Source organism: Muscardinus avellanarius (assembly GCF_963383645.1).
Source record: "Muscardinus avellanarius genome assembly, chromosome: 4".
Taxonomy (NCBI): Eukaryota; Metazoa; Chordata; class Mammalia; order Rodentia; family Gliridae; genus Muscardinus; species Muscardinus avellanarius.
The window spans coordinates 41,949,795-41,970,984 of NC_137789.1; the positions used below are offsets into that span (position 1 = coordinate 41,949,795).

At 46.2% G+C, this 21,190-nt stretch overlaps 1 protein-coding gene across 1 annotated transcript in view; it reads right to left on the reverse strand.

Moving 5' to 3' along the window:
* Nucleotides 1–20,607, reverse strand: part of LAPTM4B (lysosomal protein transmembrane 4 beta) — a gene marked incomplete at both ends in the record, with an annotated part of 65,770 nt that extends 45,163 nt beyond the window's left edge. Inside the window, one exon of the mRNA XM_080693962.1 lies at nt 20,509–20,607. Within this exon, the coding sequence (XP_080550088.1) occupies nt 20,509–20,607 (99 nt within the window). The remainder of the gene's footprint in view (nt 1–20,508) is intronic.
* Between the last annotated feature and the right edge of the window lie 583 nt (nt 20,608–21,190).

Consider the following 21,190-nt stretch of genomic DNA (forward strand, 5'->3'; position numbering starts at 1 on the left):
AGTTAGGGTGGCTGGAGATGCAGGATGTGGCCAGGCAGTGAGGAGCCCTCAAACCAGGACAGGAGTCGGGCGTAGTGGTGCAAGCTTGTAATCTGGTACTTAGGAGGCTGAGATAGGAAAGGACTGCACAGGTTCGAAGCCAGCCTCACCTACTTAGTGAGGCTCTCAGCAACTTAGTGAGACCTTGTTTCAAAATAAAGAAGAAAGCCGGGTGTGGTAGTGCCAGCGCACGCTTGTAATCCCCTCGCTTGGGAGGCTGAGACAGAAGGATTGCACAGGTTCGAAGCCAGACTCAGCTACTTAGTGAGGCTCTGTCTGGGAGTATAGGTCAGAGGTAGATTGTTCCTGGGTTCCATCTCAGTATCAAAAAAAAAAAAAAAAAAAAAGGAAGAAGAAGAAGAAGAAGCCGGGTGTGGTGGCGCACACTTGTAATCCCCGCACTTGGGAGGCAGAGACTGGAGGATCGCGCAGGTTCGAAGCCAGCCGCGCGCGCTGGCTTAGGAGACCCTGTTTCCAAATAAAAATGTAAAAATAGGTCTGGGAGTGTAGCCCGGAGGTAGAAGGGCTTCCAGGAACCCCAGTACCACCAGAAAAAGAAACCACCAAGATATTGATTTGGAACTTTCTAGTTCAAAGGATGCCATAGAGGGTTTTGAGGCAGTCTGTGATGTGGTTGAACTCAAGTGCAGAGGAGGGGAGGCTGGGCAGGAGGAAGTGGCCAGCTCTAGGAGACTCCCATAGGCTGAGGGGATAGGGTTTATCCACCCTAACCCCGTGAGGAGTTCTTACTAACACTCTGAGACTCGCTAGAGAAGGGCCTGGATGTTGGGTCCCCTGCGCGGCACGGTCAAGGCTTGGACCCCATGGCCTTTCCACCTGGGGGTAGAATCCTTAGAGACAGCAGTAAGAGAGGTAACGATGAAGGGGACCAAGATGCTGCAACTTCAAGCCCACGTGTAGGAGGTTACCGCGACATCAGACACAGGACAGGTGGCTGGAATGTCGCCACGACTGATTTTAGATCAGGGTGTCCACAGAATCATGCTGCCAGCTGCTCCACCTGGCCCTGGCTTCCCAGGCCCCTCCTCTTATTCAGTCTGGTGCCCAGGCCTGCCTGAGTTCTGGCACATTTTTTTCTTCTTTTCTTTCATTTTCTTTCTTTCTTTCTTTCTTTCTTTCTTTCTTTCTTTCTCTTTCTTTGTGGGGTGTGTGTGTGTGTACAGTATTAGAAGTTGAACCCATTAGTATTCTACCTACAAGTTACAGCCCTTTTTGCTTGGAAACAGAGCCTTAGTAGGTGGCTGAGAGCCTCTCTAGTTGCTGAGGCTGTCCTCAAACCTGAGATCCTCCTATCTTAGCCTCCCAAGTACTGGGGATTAAATCCGGGAGGCGGGGGGCATTCTACCCCTGAGCTACACCCCCGGGCCCTATTTTAGATTCCTTTATTTTTGAAACTGGGTCTTGCTAGGTTGGTTGAGTCTCACTTTTTTTTTTTTTTTTTTTTTTTGCGGGTCTGGGGATGGAACCCAGAGGCATTTGACCTCCGAGCCATAACCCCTGCCCATTTTTTATTCTTTATTTTGAAACAGGGTCTCACTGAGTTGCAGAGGGCCTCACTAAGTAGCTGAGGCTGTCTGCGAACCACGATCCTCCAGTCTCGGCCTCCCAAATGCTGGGATTACAAGCGTGCGCCACCACGCCCGGCGAATCTCACTTCTTGAAGCTATTCTTAAACCCAAGATCTTCCTGCCTCAACCTCCCAAGTACTGGAATTAGAGATGTGCACCGCTACACCCAGCAGCTTAGCCTAGAACATTTCTGCACTTCCTGTGAGCGTGACAACAGTGTTTGACTACCGGTTCATTGCGTCCCTCTCTCTCCACAGTGCCCCTGTGTCCAGGCCTGACTGTGCCTTACTCTTAGAACAGTCCTATCTACCTCAATCTTCAGCCCTGTGGCCCTTTCTGTGCTCACAGACAGAGTTATGGGGCCAAGACCCTGCAACTGCCCCTGCTCTTAGTGAGGTATTCAGATTAAGGACACAGGGATAAAACTCCAAGATAAACGCCTTTCCCACCACAAATGACTCACCACCATGCTAACAGCAGGGGCAGTGTGAGAGGTTTCTAAGAGAAGGTCGGCTGCCCTTGAATCTTTCCTCTATCATTATATAAGACCTCAACAGTTGACGGGGCAAAAGTGGATCACACAGAGGGATGATCCAGGAGGATTGGGTCTGTGCAAAGGGATGGGGGTATGTACTAGTCGCAGCGGCTACTAAATGTGGCCAGAAAGAAAAGGTCAAATACAAGTTAAATCCCAGAGAACACTGGGCAAGAGGATTTCCCAAAAGACAGGAAACATAAAGCACCCTATCATCAATTCTGACTAAGAATAAACCCCCACAAATGAGCACCCGGGAGAGGGGAAGAGCTGGCGGGCCCAGGCTACATCAGGACCGCAGCTAATCTCAAGAGACAGGCTCGGGCACGTTCTGTCTGCCTGCAGCTACTGCTCACTTACATTTGGGTCCATCTGTTTGGGTCTGTCATGTACACACTGTTTCTGTGGTGTCACATATTTTTCCTTGTCCTTCACAAGGATTACTTCCAAATGTAAACAAATTCAACTCCTGTCCAATTACTTAAGTGGTATTATGACCTTGTGCGTTCTCCAGGGACCAAACGTGTTGGGTTTTTTTTTGCCCTTAAATCATGTATCAGTTCCCAACCGATGAGAGAGACTTTCAGCTTGAATCCAAATAATGGAAAAAGTAACTGTCAGCAGCTGTACTTTTTTTTTTTTTTTTTTTTGGCGAGTCTCGGGATGGAACCCAGGGGCATTTGACCTCCAAGCTACACCGCCTGCCCTATATTTTATTCTTTATTTTGAAACAGGGTCTCACTGAGTTGCAGAGGGCCTCACTAAGTAGCTGAGGCTGTCTGAGAACCGCGATCCTCTGGTCTCAGCCTCCCGAATGCTGGAATTACAAATGTGCGCCACCACGCCCGGCTAGCTGTACTTTCTTAAAGCCTCCATAAAAGAACCTTAAGAACACTTGAACCCATGGAGATAGTAATCAAACAGTAACCAGGACTAATGCACAAAGTGGAGTCCAAAAGCAATCCCTGCCGACTCATCTATACAGTGGAATCTTGGAACAAGCACTGAACAGCCAGATGATATTGAGGCCAAGTATCAGACTTGTGTGAAGCACTAAAACACACATACAGATACACACACACGCACACGCACACGCACACGCACACACACACACACCACAAGCACAGTACTGGGGATGGAACCCAGGGGCACTCTGCCTCCCCAGCCTGATTTTATTCTCTTATTTTGAAACAGGCTCTCACTAAGCTGCTAGAGCCAGCTGTGAACCTGCCATCCTTCTATTTCAGCCTCTCAAGTACTAGGATTACAAACGTGCCACCACACCCAGTTTACTTAATTCTTTCTTATTTTTGAAATGGTCTCACTAAATTGCTGAGGCTAGCTGTGAACCTGCCTGCAATCCTCCCGTCTCAGTTTCCCACATGGGATTACGGCTGTGCATCACCACGCCTAACTTATTTTTTAAATGTTAAAGCAGACATAGTAGCACACACCTGTAATCCCAGTACTTGGGAGGCTGAGACAGGACTCCAGGTTCAAGGCCAGCTTCAGGAATTTAGCAAGACCTATTTCAAAAACAATAAAAAAAGAGCCAGGTATGGTGGTGCATGCTTGTAATCCCAGCATTTGGGAGGCGAAGACAGGAAGACTGTGGTTCGTGGACAACCTCAGCTACTTAGTGAACCCCTCTGCTACTTAGTGAGACCCTGTTTCAAAATAAAGAGTAAAAATTAGGGCTGGCAGTGTCACTCAGAGGTAGAATGCCCCTAGGTTCCACACCCAGTACTGCAAAATAAAATAAACATAAAAATTAAAAATAAACATAAAAATAAATTAAAAGGGCTTGGGGAGCCATGCATGGTGGCTCATGCTTCTAATCCCAGTATTTGGGAAGCTGAGACGGGAGGATCCAGGTTTGCTGGCGGCCTCCGCTTCTTAGAGACCCTGTTTCAAAATAAAGAACAACAACAACAACAACAACAACAACAAAGAAATGGGGCTGGGGATACAGCTCAGCAGTAGAATGCCCCTGGGTTCAATCCCTAGTACCACAAAAAGGGGGTGAGGAGACTAGGGGTGTAGCTCAGAGGTGGAATGCCCCAGTACTACTGGAATGTCCTCCTGTGGGTAAACTAAGTTATGAAACAATACTCCAAATAATGCCCTTTTATTAGACCAGTAAAGCTACTCTACCTCCTTATTTATTTCCGCAGTACTAGGGATGGAACCCAGGGGGGGCGTTCTACCAGTGAGCTAACCCCAGCCCTATTTTTTTATCCTTTATTCTAAAACAAGGTCTCACTGAGTTGCAAAAGGCCTCACTAAGTAGCGGAGGCTGTCCGCGAACCGTAATCCTCCAACCTCAGTTTCCCAAATGCTGGGGTACAAGTGTGTGCCACCAAGCCCACCTCTACCTACTTAGTGTGATTAACTGTGTGTGTGTTACTGGGGACTGAACCCAGGGGCATTCTACCTCCAAGCTATACTTCCAGCTCTATTTTATTTGTGGTATGGGGATTGAACCCAGAGCTCTAAGTTACACCGCAGCCCTATTTTATTTTGAAACAGGATCTCTAGGTTTATGAGTCTCATTACTTGCTGAGGCTGTCCTCAAAACTGCAATCCTCCTGTGTCAGCCTCACTGAGATTACTACCTCACTGCACTACCACACCCGGCTGATTAGTGATTGCAGCATTCCACAGGTGAGCACTGAGTGCAGAAGAAACCAGCCAGGTGGCATTCACAGGCCAAATACAGTCTCCAGCCCTTTTTGGCCCTTTAATCACTTATGTGACTGGGTCTCTTTCCAGTGACCCAGGTTCCTCCCAAGAAGCCACTGCTCAGCTGGGCGTGGTGGCGCATGCTTGTAATCTCAGCATTCAGGAGGCTGAGACCAGAGTATCACGGTTGACGGACAGCCTCAGCTTCTTAGTGAGGCCCTCCTTCAAAAATAAAGAATAAAAAATAGAGCAGAGGTTGTAGCTTGGAGTTCGAATGCCCTGGGTTCTATCCCCAGAGGCCCTCCCCCCCCCAAAAAAAAAACCCATGCCACTGCACTCTGTTCACAAGTCCTGGCTCACTGTAACCCAGCTCAAAATTCTTTTTTTTTTTTTTGGGGGGGGGCAGGGGGTTACTAGGGATGGAACCCAGGGACATTTTATCTCCAAGTTACAGCCTCAGTCCTATTTCTTTTTATTTTGAAACAGAGTCTCAAAGCCTGGCATGGTGTTGCATGCTTGTAATTCCAGTACTTAGGAGACTGAGATAGGACTATAGGTTCGTGGCCAACCTCAGCTACTTAAGTGAGGACCTCCACAACTTAGTAAGACCCTGTTTCAAAATAAAGAAAATAAACAGGGCTAGAGATGTAGCTTGGAGGTAGAATGCTCCAGGTTCAATCCCCAGTACTGGGGGGGGGGGGGGACAGGGTCTCACTAAGTTGCTAAGTCTTGCTAAGTTGCTGAGGCTGCCCTTGAACCTGCAAAGCTGGGGTCTCAGCCTCCCAAGTACTAGGATTGCAGGCTTGTGTCCTTTGCAAGGGCGTGTTCCAGACAACTACTCTCAATTCTCAGGAAGCTAATGTGAAATGAAACAAAACAAAACAAAACCCACCAGTCTGCAGCTGCTGAAGCAATCCTAATTCCTCTGAAAGGACTTCTTCATTCACAGGCTTATATCACCTGTATAAACTCTCAAAACACAGGCCCATGTAATTAAAGAGAAAGATGTTTTTACAGTGGACAGCCACAAAGGAGTCTCCTGGCAGAGGCAAGAGAAGGTCAGAGGTGGAAGAGGACCTGGGGTGTGAGACGGACCAGAAGAACGGGAGACGTACCCTTAATGACTGGGAGAGCATTTTCAGTATCTGAATATGAAGAGGCAGACCCAGACCAGAGCCTAGTTGGAGAAAGACAATGGAGATCAACTCTGTAAAAACACGTTATCAGTACTAGGGGATTGGGAGGCCAGGATGTGGGGAATAAGTACAACGTAGCAGAATTAATCTTTTAGTGCTGCTAACAAGGTGTTCTTTGTGTGCTAACTTGCTATACTCATTTGGTCCATGAGTTCCTATCTGTATCATCCTACTACAACAAGTTATCATAAAATATGATTTCAAAGACTGAGGTCATTATATTTTTGCTCCCAACTAAATGTATAAAGAATGCTTTCTTCCTGTAGCTATTTACCAAAGACAAATGGGAAACTCATAAAACAGAATGTCTTTGCTAATTAAAGAGTAACAGGCTTAATTAACCAACTGGATACAGTTTTCATTTCATTCAAGTAAAGTGTCATAGGGTGGGCCAAGCCAGCAAACCCAGAAAAACTTGAGAGGCTGAGACAGGAGGATCACAGGTTTTCAGCCAGCCTCAGCTACTTAGTGAGGCCCTCCAGAACTTAGTGAGATCCTGTTTCCAAATAAAAAAATAAAAAATAGGACTGGGGAGCGGGGGCGTGGTGGTGCATATTGTAATCCCCGTGCTTGGGCATCGGAGACAGAAGGATCGTGCAGGTTTGCAGCCAGCCTCGCTGGCTTAAGAGACCCTGTTTCCAAATAAAAATATAAAATAGGTCTGGGAGTGTAGCCCAGAGGTAGAAGGACTTCCAAGAACCCCAGTACCACAAAACGGGGTGGGGGGCTGGGGGTGTAGCTCAGAGGTAGAATGCCCCTGGATTCAATCCCCAGTTATGCCAAAAGAAAAAAAGAAAAGGAAAGGAAAAAGTGCTGGAGTATAGCTCAAAGGTAGAATAGAATGACCTTGGATTCAGTACCAAAAATAAAAAAAGGCCTGGCAGAGCTGGGCATAGTGGTGCACACTTGTAATCCCAGTAGTTGGGAGTATGAGACAGGAGAATCACAGGTTCCAGAACAGCCTTGACAATGTAGCAAAACTCTCAGCAACCTAGTGAGACCATTTCAAACTAAAAAATAAAACAGCGCTCAGGATATTGCTGTAAAAGAACAGAATACAGAGGCCTAAGGACAAGAGCTGAATCTCAGTGACAATTATACTTCCCCCGTATATAACAAATAAATTGGCATCTATTTACCAATCTAGCATGAATTTAGTCCAGTACAGTCAGACACTCAACTACAGGGCACTAAAAACCGTATCTCAGCCAGGCATGATGTTATATGCCTGGAATCCCAGTACTTGGGAGGCTGAGACAGGAGGACCACAGATTTGAAGCTAGCCTCAGAAATTTAGTGAGAGCCTGTTTCAAAATAAAAATTAGGTAGAATAACTCTGGGTTCAATCCCCAGTACCATTAAAAAATAAAGAGAGCCAGGCATGGTGGCCCACACGCTTGTAATCCCAGCATTTGGGAGGCTGAGCCAGGAGGATCACTGTTGGAGGACAGCCTCAGCTACTCAGTGAGGCCCTTTGCAACTAAGTGAGACACGGTTTCAAAATATCTTCTCCAGAAAGGCAGAGGGTTCAACCAACCAGAGACAGGCTGGGATATATCCCATCTGGCCTTGCCTAATCGTTCTCTTTCCAAACCATCAGGCCTCCATTTTTGCCAGCTCCAAGGTCTCCACTATGAGTCAACAGAGATAACAGTGCTCTGTGTCAAGGGTCAGTTTCAGCACCTCAGCACCAGGGAATCAACTAGTCATGTAACTTTTATAGCTCAAAGTTAGTTAAGGAAAATAAAAAAAGAAAGGAAAGAAGGCTGGCCAGGGAGGGTGGCACACACTCGTAATCCCAGTACTTGGGAGGCTGACAGGAGGATGGTGGGTTCGAAGCCTTGCCCTGCACCTTAGCAAGGCCCTCCACAACTCAGAACTTGTTTCCAAATAAGAAATAAAAATCAAGCTGGACGTGGTGGTGCACTGTTTATAATCCCAGCATTTGAGAGGCTGAGACAGGAGGATCCGGGTTCTCGGAGAGCCTCAGCTACTTATGAGGCCCTTTGCAACTCAGTGAGACCCTGTTTCAAAATAAAGAATAAAATAATAGGGCTGGGGGTGTAGCTCGGAGGTAGAATGCCCCTGGGTTCCATCCCTAGTGCAATGGATGAATTAATTAATAGAGTTGGGAGTGGTGGCTCCCAGTACTTGGAAGGCTAAGACAGGAGGAGCATAGGTTCAACAACTTAGCCAGACTCTACACAACATACTGTTTCAAAATAAAAAAGAGAGCTGGGTGTGGTGGCACACACCTATGATTCCAGTACTTGGGAGGCTGAGATGTGAGGACCACAGGTTCAAGGACAACCTTGGCAACTTAGTGAGGTTACAACATAAAAAATAAAAAGGGCTGGGGGTATATCTCAGACAGAATGCTCCTGGGTTTAATTTTCAGTAACACAAATAAATATGATAAAATATAATTTAATAAAATAGGGTGGGGTATAGTTCAGAAGTAGAATGCCCTTGAATTCAGTCTCCAGTACTAATAATTTGAATAATTTGAAATTTTATTTCCACTGCTATATCAAAATTCCAGGAGGCCGCCGGGCGTGGTGGCGCACGCTTGTAATCCCCGTGCTTGGGAGGCTGAGACAGGAGGATCACACGGGTTCAAAGCCAGCCTCAGCTACTTAGTGAGGCTCTCAGCAACTTAGTGAGACCCTGTTTCCAAATAAAAATATTTTAAAAAGGTCTGGGAGTATAGCCCGGAGGTAGAAAGCCTCTGGGTTCCACCCCCAGTACCACACACACACAAAAAAATTCCAGAAGGCCGTTATTTGCACTAGGCCCCCCAAAATAAGATGGAGTCACTCAGTCTCAAGTTCCTGTCAAGAAGCTGAATCTAAGGTCTCAGGATAAGATAGGCAACAGCTGAATTTCTGGAACTGGCCAGTTTTAACTGGTATAATGAAGCCAGGCGTGATGGGTCACACTTGTAATCCCCGCGCTTGGAGGCTGAGACAGGAGGATCACACAGGTTCGAAGCCAGCCTCAGCTACTTAGTGAGGCTCTCAGCAACTTAGTGAGACCCTGTTTCCAAAAAAGTATAAAAAGGTCTGGAGTATACCCCTAAGGTAGAAAGCACCAAGGTTTTACCCTCAGTACCACACACACACACACAAAAAAAAATATTAACTGACATAATGAAGGTGGCACTGGCCCCTTAATTCTTACACAAAGTAACTAGAAGTAACCTGATCTGACCCCTTATTTTCCCTGGGTTCTCCAGGTCCACCCTTTTCTTCTTCCAAGGAGAAAACCAATTTTTGTCTGGAGGAATTGCGTTCAGGAATGTCCTACCTCTGAGCTACACGCCCAGCCTGATTTATTTATTTATTTATTTATTTATTTATTTATTTATTTATTTATTTATTTATTTTGCGGTACTGGCGATGGAACCCAGGGCCATCTACCTCTGAGCTACACTTCCAGATCTATTTTTTATTCTTTATTTTGAAGCAGGGTCTCACCGAGTTGCAAAGGGCCTCACTAAGTAGCTAAGTCTGTCCTCGCACCAAGAATCCTCTTGTCTCAGCCTCCCAAATGCTGGGATTCTAAGCATGTGCCACCATGCCCAGCTCTGATTTTATTTTTTATTTTGAAACAGGGTCTCACTAAGTTGCTGAGGCTGGCCATGAACCCTCGATCCTCCTGTCTCAGCCTCCCAAGTGCTGGAATTACAAGCAAGCCTGGGAGGACCAACAGGCCAGGACAATTAATACCTTTAAACTAAATTGTTATTAATTATGCATTTTAACACTGCAAACATTTTTCTGGTTCCCACATATTTCCCTAAGAAACAAACTTTCCTTAGAAACTATTAACTGAAAAGAGAGACTTTTTTTTGGTGGTAGTGCTGGGAATCCAGGGGCATTCTACCTTTGACCTACATGTCCAGCCCTTTTTTATTTTATTTTTTGGTGATGGTACTAGGGGTGGAACCCAGGGGCTTTTCTACCTCCGGGCTATACTCCCAGACCTACTTGGAAACAGGGTCTCACTAAGTTGCTGAGAGCCTCACTAGGTAGCTGAGGCTGGCTTTGAACCTGTGCGATTCTCCTGTCTCAGCCTCCCAAGCACTGGGATTACATGCGTGCGTCATCATGCCCGGCTATTTTTTTATTTTGAAATAGTCTCTCACTAAGGAAAAAGCCTTGCTAAATTGCAGAGGCCATGAAGGTGCCAACCTCCTTGCTATTCTTTTTTTTTTTTTTTTCTTTGTGGGTCTGAGGATGGAACCCAGGGGCATTCGACCTCGGAGCTACACCCCCTGCCCTATTGTTTTTATTCTTTATTTTGAAACAGGGTCTCACTAAGTTGCGGAGGGCCTCACTAAGTAGCTGAGGCTGTCTGCGAACCGCGATCTTCTGGTCTCAGTCTCCTAAATGCTGGGATTACAAGTGTGCGCCACCATGCCCGGCCTATTTTTATGTTTAAACAGGGTCTCACTAGGTTGATGAGAATCTCACTGCCGGGTGTGGTGGCCCTTGACTGTAATCCCCGCGCTTGGGAGGCGGAGACAGGAGGATCACGCTGGTTCCAAGCCAGCCGTGCTGGCTTAAGAGACCCTGTTTCCAAATAAAAAATATAAAATAGGTCTGGGAGTGTAGCCCGTAGGTAGAAGGGCTTCCAGGAACCCCGGTACCACACACAAAAAAAAAAAAACTCACTATTTTTAGAAGTGTCCTGAAACCTGTGATCCTCCTGTCTCTGCCTCCCAAGTACTGGGATTATAGATGTGCGCCACCATGCTCGACGCAAAAGAAACTTTTAAACCCTTAAAAGTTGTTAAAGCAACTGAAGATGTATAATCTTTGCTTAATTTTTATTTTGCTTCAAATACAATGGGCTAATCAGTTTAGAGCCCATTTTATATCTTATTTGGAAACAGGCTCTCTTGCTAGGCTGCTGCTGAGAGCCTCACTAAGGTGCCAAGGCTGGCTTTGAGCCTGTGATCTTGTCTATCTCCCAAGTACTGATTACAACAAGTGTGAGCCACCACGCCCAGCTCTCATACCTTATTTGTACCAGCATCACTTTATTTATGTATTTATTTATTGATTGCAGCACTGGGGATGTAACCCAGGGGCATTTACCTTTGAGCTACACCCCCAGCCCTATTCTTTATTTTTTATTTTGGAAAGGGTATCACTGAGTTGCAAAGGGCCTAAGTAGCTGAGGCTGTCTGCGAACTGTGATCCTCCTATCTCAGCCTCCCAAATGCTGGAATTACAAGCATGCACCACCATGCCTGGCCCCAGAAAGGATGAGTGGGAAGGCAGAATTATGGCCTGTTCCTTTCGTAGCTGAGATTTAAAATAGAGTTGACAAAATAAAGACACTGTGCATTAAGTAAATATAATATAGTCTGTAGTGCAAAAGTATCAAACACGTTTAATACCTGATGCTTTGTTAGCTAAGTTAAATATACTTTCACAGTGGGTCCCTGGGAGACTGATATTAACAAACAGCCTTGCCGGTAATCTTTTTCTTGGCCAGCTTATCTTTAAAATGTTCTGCTGAACATCTAGCATAATGGTGCAATAAAAGCTTAAAAAGATATTAAATACTGTTATCAACTTGGGGTGGGGGGGCTACTGAGGGTTAAACCCAGGAGAATTCTATCTCTGAGCTACACCACCAACCCAGTTGCTGAGGCTGGCCTAGAAACTGCGATCCTTCTGTCTCAGCCTCCCAAGTACTGGGATTACAAGTGTGCATCACCACACCCAGCTTACATTTCTATTTATTTTATTTTATTGATTGATTGATTGCAGTACTGGGGATGGGACACAGGGGCATTTACTTCCGAGCTACACCTCCAGCCCTATTTTTTATTCTTTATTTTCGAAACAGTTGCAAAGGGCCTACCTAAGTAGCTGAGGCTGTCCATGAATCTGTATCCTCCTACCTCAGCCTCCAGAATGCTGGGATTACATGCATGAAATATCACACCCCTGGCTTACATTTTATTTTTATTATTTTTTGGTGGTACTGGGGGTGGAACTCTGGGGCTTTTCTACCCACCCCCTCCGAGTTATACTCCCAGACCTAGTTTATACTTTATTTGGAAACAGGGTCTCACTAAATTGCTGAGGCTGACTTTGAACCTGGGTGATCCTCCTCTGGGACCAGCTACATTTTATTTTTGAAACAATATCTCACTAAGTTGCTAAGATCCTCCTTTGACAGCCTCCCAAATACTGGGATTACTTGGAATTGTGGAACTAGTAACAAGACCAAACACCAGTTGAGCAGTAGAGACTTTTACTCTGGCCAAGAACAGAACTCAGAGATAAACTTACAAATCAATTTCCTAATCCGTTGGCCATCGGGCAGTAAGAGACAGAGGGTAAAAGAAGTGAGGGGGAGACAGGCATGCAGACCTAATGCCAAAGGCCTTGGTGTCACCAACCAGCCAACTCAAACCCAACCAGCCCAACTATAAAGAGAATCACCCGGCCTTCCAGCATCCTGTCTGCAAAGTCAAGCACAATTAGGCAGGCTGCATGCTGGCCTTGTACTTGGGAGGCTGAGACTGGGGATTTCAGGATCAAGGCCAAACTCGGCAATTTAGAGAGAACCTATTCCAAAAATAAAAAGGGATAGGGTGTGGTTCGAAGGTAAAATGCCCCCAGTTCAGATCTCAGTACCAAAAAGTAATAATCTGTCGGCTGGAAATTAACTATTGATCTTAAATTAGCATACTGCCACATGTCAGGCATGGCGCAGGGTTGCCTGGAGGTCTAAAGAACAAATATTAAAGCCCACTAAAAGCTATCAATCACTCTACAAACACAGGATGTCAGTTTTACAGGATTTTTTTTAAAACCTGTACCCAGAAAAAAAATCAATAGTTGTAACACCAGAACTTCTTGGGATACAAAGAGAACCCATCAGGCTCAGTTACACAAGCCAGCCATGGCTTGAAGCAGCCATTCAAAGTAAACTGCAGAGTTGATCTGAAAGATCAGGTCACAAAGCCAAAGAGACCAGCCTTTCTGACCTTTCATCCTTTGTAATCCAATATAAGACCAACTACTCTAAGAATAGTGTTTGGTACAAAGAGGCATTCAGCCTGTATTTGCTGAATGACTAAACTCCTAAGATACAATTATCAAAAAGGATGATATGAACAGGGCATGGTAGCTCTTCGCCTGTAATCCCAGGACTTGGGAGGCTGAGACAAGAACATCTCAGGTTCAAAGTCAGCCAGAGCAACTCAGTGAGGCTCTCAGCAACTTGGAGAGACCCTGTTTCCAAATGAAAGAAAAAAAAAATAGATCTGGGGACATTTCCCAGAGGTAGAACACCCCTGGATTCCACCTGAGTACCAAAAAAAAAAAAAGGCAAGATCTAGCCCAGGTGTCATGGGCAAATGGTTCCAACTACTATTACCACAGGATGAAACAATGAAGTTACAAAGGAAAAAATATGTTTACATGCACAGTGAAAAATCCAGGTCCTGATGGTAAGAAATATTCCATAAGAAATGTGGACTTTAGAGCTGGGCGAGGTGATACACCAGGAAGGAGCTTCTATTCACTCAAAAATATGCCACTCATTATGAGCTGAGGTGGTGGCATACACATATAATCCCAGTACTTGGAGGCTGAGAGCATCTTTAGCAAGTACTGAGACTCCTCAACATAGACCTTGTTTCCAAATGAGAAATAAAATCGGGCTGGGGGAGCTGGGCATGGTAGCTCATGCTTGTAATCCTAGCATTTGGGAGGCTAAGGCAGGGGGACTGCGGTTCAAGGACCCAGCTACTACTTAGTACGGCCCTTTGCAACTTAGTGAGACCCTGTTTCAAAATAAACAATAAAAAATAGGGCTGGGTGTGTAGCTCGGAGGTAGAATACCCCTGGATTCCATCCCCAGTATAGGAAAAAAAAAATTGAGCTGGAGGGGTATAGCCAGTAGATAGAAGGCCCAATACCACAGGAAAAAAAAAAGTCATTATAAAAATAAAAATAAGTACACAAGTCACTTTTTTTTTTTTTTTTTTTGGTGGTACTGGGGTTCCTGGAAGCCTTTCTACCTCCGGGCTAAACTCCCAGACCTATTTTTTTTTTTATAGTTTTGAAACAGGGTCTCTAATGCCAGCGCGGCTGGCTTCGAACCTACGTGATCCTCCTGTCTCTGCCTCCCAAGCATGGGGATTACAAGCATGCACCACCACGCCCAGCCACAAGTCACATATTAAAAAAATATATATTCACAAAATATATATTTAACAAAGGACTGGTATCCAAAATAGATGAAAAGAACCAGGCATAGTGATGCATGCTTACAGTCCGAGTACTTGTGAGACAAGAGGATCACAGGTTAGAGGATAGCCTCAGCAATGTAGCAAGGCTCTCAGCTATAGGTGCACATTGGAAGTAGAATGCCATACAACAAAACAAAAATTATATGAAGAGTTTCTACAAATTAATATGAAAAAGAGACAAAACCCAATTTTAAAAATGAGAACTAGCACTTCATAAAAGGAGATATGGCTGACCAATAAGCAAAGATAAAACCAGTTCACATCACTATTTATGAGGGAAATGCAAGCTAAAGCCACTATGAACTACCATTACACACCTGCTAGAATGGCTAAAATTTTTTTTGGGGGGGGTGAGTCTGGGGATGGAACCCAGGGACATTCAACCTCCGAGCTACACCCCAGCCCATATTTTTATTCTTTATTTTGAAACCGGGTCTCACTGAGTTGCAGAGGCCTCACTAAATAGCTGAGGCTGTCCGTGAACCCCGTTCTCTGGTCTCAGCCTCTGGAATGTGTGCGCCACCATGCCCGGCTAGAATGGCTAAAATTTAAAAGACTGACAGCATCAAATACTGGCAGGAACGTGGCACAACTAGAACATCACACTTTGCTAGTAGGAGTGCCAAATGGGAGAATCACTGTGGAAAACTAGCTGTTTCTTACAAAGTTAAACATTTTTGCTGGGTGTACGCTAGTACTAGGGAGGCTGAGACAGGAGGATTGCAGGTTCCAAGACAGCCTCAGCAATGTAACCTCCACAAAATAGCAAGACTCTCAGCAACCTAGAGAGACCCTGTTTCAAAACAAAAAATAAAATGGTAAAATGGGCTGGGGGTCTAGAGCTTGGAGGAAGGATGCCCCTAGGTTTAATTCCCAGTACCAAAAAAAAAAAAAAAAAAAAAAAGATAAACACTTTACTCACCAGGTGTGGTGGCATACGCTTGTAATCCCAGCATTTGAGAGGCTGAGATTGGAGGACCGGGGTTCACAGTCTCAGCTACTTAGTGAGGCCCTCTGCAACTCAGTGAGACCCTGTCTCAAAATAAAGAATAAAAAATAGGACAGGGGGTATAGCTCAGAGGTCGAATGTCCCTGGGTTCCATTCCCAGACCCGTAAAAAAACAAAACAACAACAACAACAACAAAAAAAAAACAACTTTACTAACAATTCCCAGATATTAACCCAAGGAAAATTAAAAACAACAACAAAAAAGTATGTCCACAGAAAGTATTGTGCAATAAAAAATGTTCTCAACAGCCATGTAATAGCCCCCAACTGGAAACCACCTAAAGTCCAACCTCTGGCAAATGAACAAAAGGATTATAGTGTATTGATAGAGTTAAATACACAAAAAGAATAAACTAGCCGGGCGTGGTGGTGCACGCTTGTAATCCCCACAGTTCGAAGCCAGCTGTGCTGGCTTAAGAGACCCTGTTTCCAAATAAAAATATTAAAAAATAGGTCTAGGAGTGTAGCCCAGAGGTAGAAGGGTTTCCAGGAACCCCAGTACCACAAAAATAAATAAATAAATAAGAGAGAGAGAGAGAGAGAGAGAGAGAAAGAAAGAAAGAAAGAAAGAAAGGAGGAAAAAAAGAAAGAAAAGGGCAGGGGGTGTAGCTTGGAGGTCGAATGCCGCTGGGTTCCATCCCCAGCCCCGCAAAAAAAAAAAAAAAAAAAAAAAAGACAGAAAAAGGAATAAACTACTGATAACACTCAACTTGAGGGACTCCAAAAGAAGTGTGCCGAGAGGAGCTGGATACAAGTATGCATGGTACAAGCCATTCATATGAACAGGCGAACGCACCACAGTGACAGATGGGATGGGGGCAATGAGGAAGAGGCACGCGGAACTTTGGGTGCTTGGGAAACACTCCCTGGGGGTTATACAGGCATAGGTATTCTTCACCTCAACACACTGTACACAGAGTGACAGCAAATTTCACTGTATATAAATTATAGCTCAATAAAAGAAAGGAAAAATAAAAAACAAAAAATGATCTCTTACTGGCTTGGTAGCACCTGTAATCCTTATAAAGAGATCATCAGGAACTTAAGACTGTGTGTGTGTGTGTGTGTGTGTGTGTGTGTGTGTGTGTGTGTGTCTGGGGAGGGAACCCAGGGGCATTCGACCTCCGAGCTACACCCCTGCCCTATTTTTTTATTCTTTATTTTGAAACAGGGTCTCACTGAGTTGCGGAGGGCCTCACTAAGTAGCTGAGGCTGTCCACGAACCACGATCTTCCCATCTCAGCCTCCCAAATGCTGGGATTACAAGAGTGCGCCACCACGCCTGGCTCACCTTAGACTTCTTTTGGTTTTGTTTTTATGGCTCTAGGCTTTGTTTTTTGTGTGTTGTATTGGGGATTGAACCCAGGGGTACTATACCTTTGAGCTACACCCCCAACACTATTTTTTAAATTTTGAAACAGGGTTTCACTAAATTGTAGAGGACTTCTCTAAGTAGCTGAGGCTGGCTGCAAAACTGCAATCCTGTCTCAGCCTCCCAAATAGTAGGATTACAAACCTGTGCCACCATGCCTGGCTTATTTGTTTTATTGTTGTTATTGTGGGGGGGGGGGTGCTGGGGATTGAACCAGGTGTATTCTACCTGAGCTACACCCCCAGCCCTATTTTTATTCTTTATTTATTTATTTATTTATTTGCGGGTCTGCTACACCCCCTGCCCTATCTTTTATTCTTTATTTTGAATCAGGGTCTCATTGAGTTGCAGAGGGCCTCACTAAGTAGCTGAGGCTGTCTGCGAACCAGGATCCTCTGGTCTCAACCTCCCGAATGCTGGGATTACAAGCGTGCGCCACCACGCCTGGCCAGCCTGATTTTTTGTTCTTTATTTGGAAACAGGGTCTTATTAAGTTGCACAGTGCCTCATAAAGTAGCAGAAGCTGGCTTCGAACCTGTGTGATCCTCCTGTCACAACCTCCCAAGTACTGGAATTACAAGTATGCGCCACTATGCCAGGCATACTTATTTTTTGTTTTCTGGGGGGTTGTTTTTTGTTTTTTTTGTGTGTGTGTGTGTGTGGGTCTGGAACCACGGGGCTTTCAACCTCCAAGCTAAATCCCCTGCCCTATTTTTTACTTTTTTTTTTTTTTTTTTTTTTTTGGTGGTACTGGTTCCTGGAAGCCCTTCTACCTCCAGGCTACACTCCCAGATCTATTTCTTATACTTTTTTATTTTTGGAAACAGGGTCTCTTAAACTAGCGCAGCTGGCTTCGAACCTGCGAGATCCTCCTGTCTTCGGCCCCCAAGTGCGGGGATTACAAGCGCGTGCCACCACGCCTGGCGAGCAAGACCCTGTTTTGAAATTAAAAAATAAAATAGGGCTGGGGTGATAGCCCAGAGGTAGAAGGCCCCTGGGTCCATCCTCAGGACCAAAAAAAGAAAAAGAAGAAAAGTCTAAGCAAGGCATGGTGATGCACACTTGTAATCTCAGTAATTGGGAGGCTGACAGGGACACTGGCAGATTTGTAGCTAGTCTTAGCAACTTAGGCCCTCAGCAACTCAGTGAGACCCTGTTCCAAAATAAAAAATAAAATAGGAGCTGGGCGTGGTGGCGCACATTTATAATCCCAGCATTTGGGAGGCTAAGACTGGAGGATCGTGGACAGCCTCAGCTACTTAGTATGGCCCTCCGCAACTCAGACTCTCATTCAAAATAAAGAATAAAAAATTGGGCAGGGGGTGTAACTAGGTCAAATGCCCCGTGGTTCCATCCCCAGAACCGCAAAATAAATAAATAAAATAAAATAGTGCTAGGGGTGCAGCTCAAAGGTAGAATGCCCCTGGGTTCAGTTCCTAGTACAACACACACACACACACACACACACACACACACACACACACACACACAGACTATATACTGTTTTGTGAAATGCAAAAGACTTCTTATACAGATTATCAATATTTAACCAAATTTCCAGTATGCTGGCTTGATTTACCTTCAGCATCATTCTTATTCACAGTCTGCTGGAAAGCTTTCTAATTACCTTTCAAGAGGGCCATGTGTTTCCAAATACTAAGTAAGACACGCACACATACCAACTCCGTCCCACACAGAGCAAGCTCCAACAGTAGACAAAGCATGCTGAGTACTCCCCTTTTATCACACCAATGCTGTCTGGTTGGATTACAGCCAACAGCTGGGCTCAAGTAGATTTATCTTTCCTGTAGATCGTGTAGTACATTTGCCTAATGCAGTGCCCTAGATTTTACAAATTACATTCACGGATGTACTTGCAAGTCTGCAGATTTGAACATTTCCAAAGAGCACACAAGACATTTATATACAGCAGTCTGCCTCAATCATCAATAAAAGAACTATTTGGAGGCTACTTGCATGCAACCCTATCACTATGATTTTAAATGTCTGCAGATAATTCCTTGGTTTTCAGAAAACCAATAAACTGATGTTCAATCTACACTCGCACTTACTGTAAGAACCCACACATACCAAAGATCTGCTTGAAAGCTTTTAAGGCCAAAATATTCCTATTGCTTGGCCCTGATAGGCACTGACTAAAGTCAACTTGAAGCTATAAATAGCACCGTGAACACCATATGGGGGAAGGGGTGTTTTGCTTAAAATGGGAAAACATTATATAAAAAGCTACCAAATATTAAACACCAGCCAGTAAAAAATCTGACTCACGCTCACTGAAAAGTTCTGCATGCCATTTGACTACCTTTGTTTTGCATTTCCTTGCAGATCGACTCCCTGCAAAGTAGCTTGGGACTAACTCTCCATCATGATGTCACAGAACTCAAAATGCAGAGGAATACGACTCAGGGTTGGTGCAGTCTAGGGTTGCCAACAATCACCCAAGGGCGACATGGAGGAGGAGGGCTCCATCAGGTTTCCTCGCCGCCTATAATCATTACTCCATTTACAATTAAGATCTTACTAATCATCAACAAAAAAAGAACAAAAACAAAACTTAAGAGTTGCCTGCTACAACTGTTAGAAGGAGGTTCAGGGATCACCTGTCCCTGGGCAGGATAGAAGTGGGTGTAAAATGGCTTCCCCGCAGATTGAAACGCGGTAAATCATACGCAAATGCCTTCCTAAAGTAAGGCTTCAAAACCAACTCTGTGGGGGTCCCGCTCCAGGAGTGAGAGACAAAAACCCCCAACTGTCTGAACTCAGATCTGAACATGGCAAGGAGCGAACGACACTCACACCCGAGGAGATGCGGGCTTGAAGAACATGCACCGGGCCTCAGATGCAAAAAAACATCCCCCCGACCTAGGTGGCCGGTCTCATGGTGGCCTTCTGCACCCGGGAGTATGCAAACCCAAGCCGGGTGTGGTGGCGCACGCCTGTAATCCCAGTACTTGGAAGGCTGAGAAAGAAAAGACTGCAGGTTCGAGTTCAGCCTCAGCAATGGAGCGAGACCTTGTTTAAAAATAAAATAATTTAAAAGGGCTGGGAGCTGGAGGTGGCGGACGCCTGTAATTCCAGTACTTGGGAGCCTGAGCCAGAAGAATATCCGATTCCAGGCCAGTCTCATCAATTTACTTAGAGACCCCGTTTCAGAATAAAATTAAAATTAAAAATTTAATGATGGGGGCTAATGGTAGTCCACGCCTGTAATCCCAGTGCTTGGCTGAGCCAAGAGGATCGCAAGTTCGAGGACAGCCTCAGCAACGTAGAGACTCTTAGCAACCTAGCTAGACCCTGTTTCCAAATAAACAAAAAGGAAAAAAAAAGGAGGAGCCTGGGATCTGGCTCGAAGGGAAAACGCCAGGGCAATCCCCAGTACCAAAACAAAACAAAACCAAAAAAAAAAAAAAAAACCGCAAACCCCACGAGCACTATGACCAAAGAAAGGGAAGGACGCCGGTGCGGCGGGTCAGTAGGATCGCCGACCTACGCCCCCCAGGTCCCCAGGCACATTCGCCCGCCCCACGAAGCGCCGGCGCCCCGCACCACCTCCCCGCGCCCCGGCCCGCTCGGCCGCCCCCGCCACAGGTTGGCGGAGCCCGGGGGCACTGCAGCCAGGCTCGCCCGGGGAATTAAGTTTCTAATAATACAACTTTAGGCGGATGAGCGCCGGCGAGCCCCAGCCCGAGGCCATCCCGGCCGCCAACTTGCGGGCGTTGAGAGCGCGGCGTGGCCGGAGCGCCGAGACCCGGCTGGGCCCCCGCGAACCCCAGGCCGTGCTCACCAGGTACCAGACTCCGAGCAGGATGGTGCCGGTGCGGACATGGCAGCACAGGCAGCAGCTGTTGGAGTAGAACCGCGTCCAGGGCGCGACCATCTTCATCGCTCGGGCCGCGGGCGCAGCGGCCGCGAACGCACGCCCAAGTTTGCGAAAGCGCCTGCCGCCGCCCGGTGCCGCCGCCCGGTGCCGCTGCGCCGGTGCCCGCCCGCCCGCACCGCTCCGCGCCGCCTCGAGAGCTCGGAGCGACTGCGCCGTGGGGTCCTGCGCAGGGAGACCAGACCCCGGCGCCGGCCGAGTGGGCGTGGTTGTTGGTCACGTGGTCCGGTATCCGTGACGTCACCGCGGGCCTCAGCCAACCGCGGGCGCCCGCAGCCCAGAGTAAATAAATACCTCATCGCCGCACCCGGGGTCCCAGAGCCCGCCCGCCGCCGAGGGGCGCCTGGCCTCGCGGCTTTCAGCTGGAGGCTGAGTATCTCTATTAGGGATTCCAGATTCCTGAGCAGTCCAGTTCGCTGCGTTTCCCCACTTTTATCTAGCAGCTAATCCATCCGTGCAATGCTCCCTCTGTGGGTTTATTGCGAACTGAAAGACGGAAAAGTGCAGTGGCACGTGATTCCAGTCAACTGCAGTACTTTGAACCGCTGCCGAACCCGCTGAGGGTAATTTGTCTCCACTTCCCAGCTCA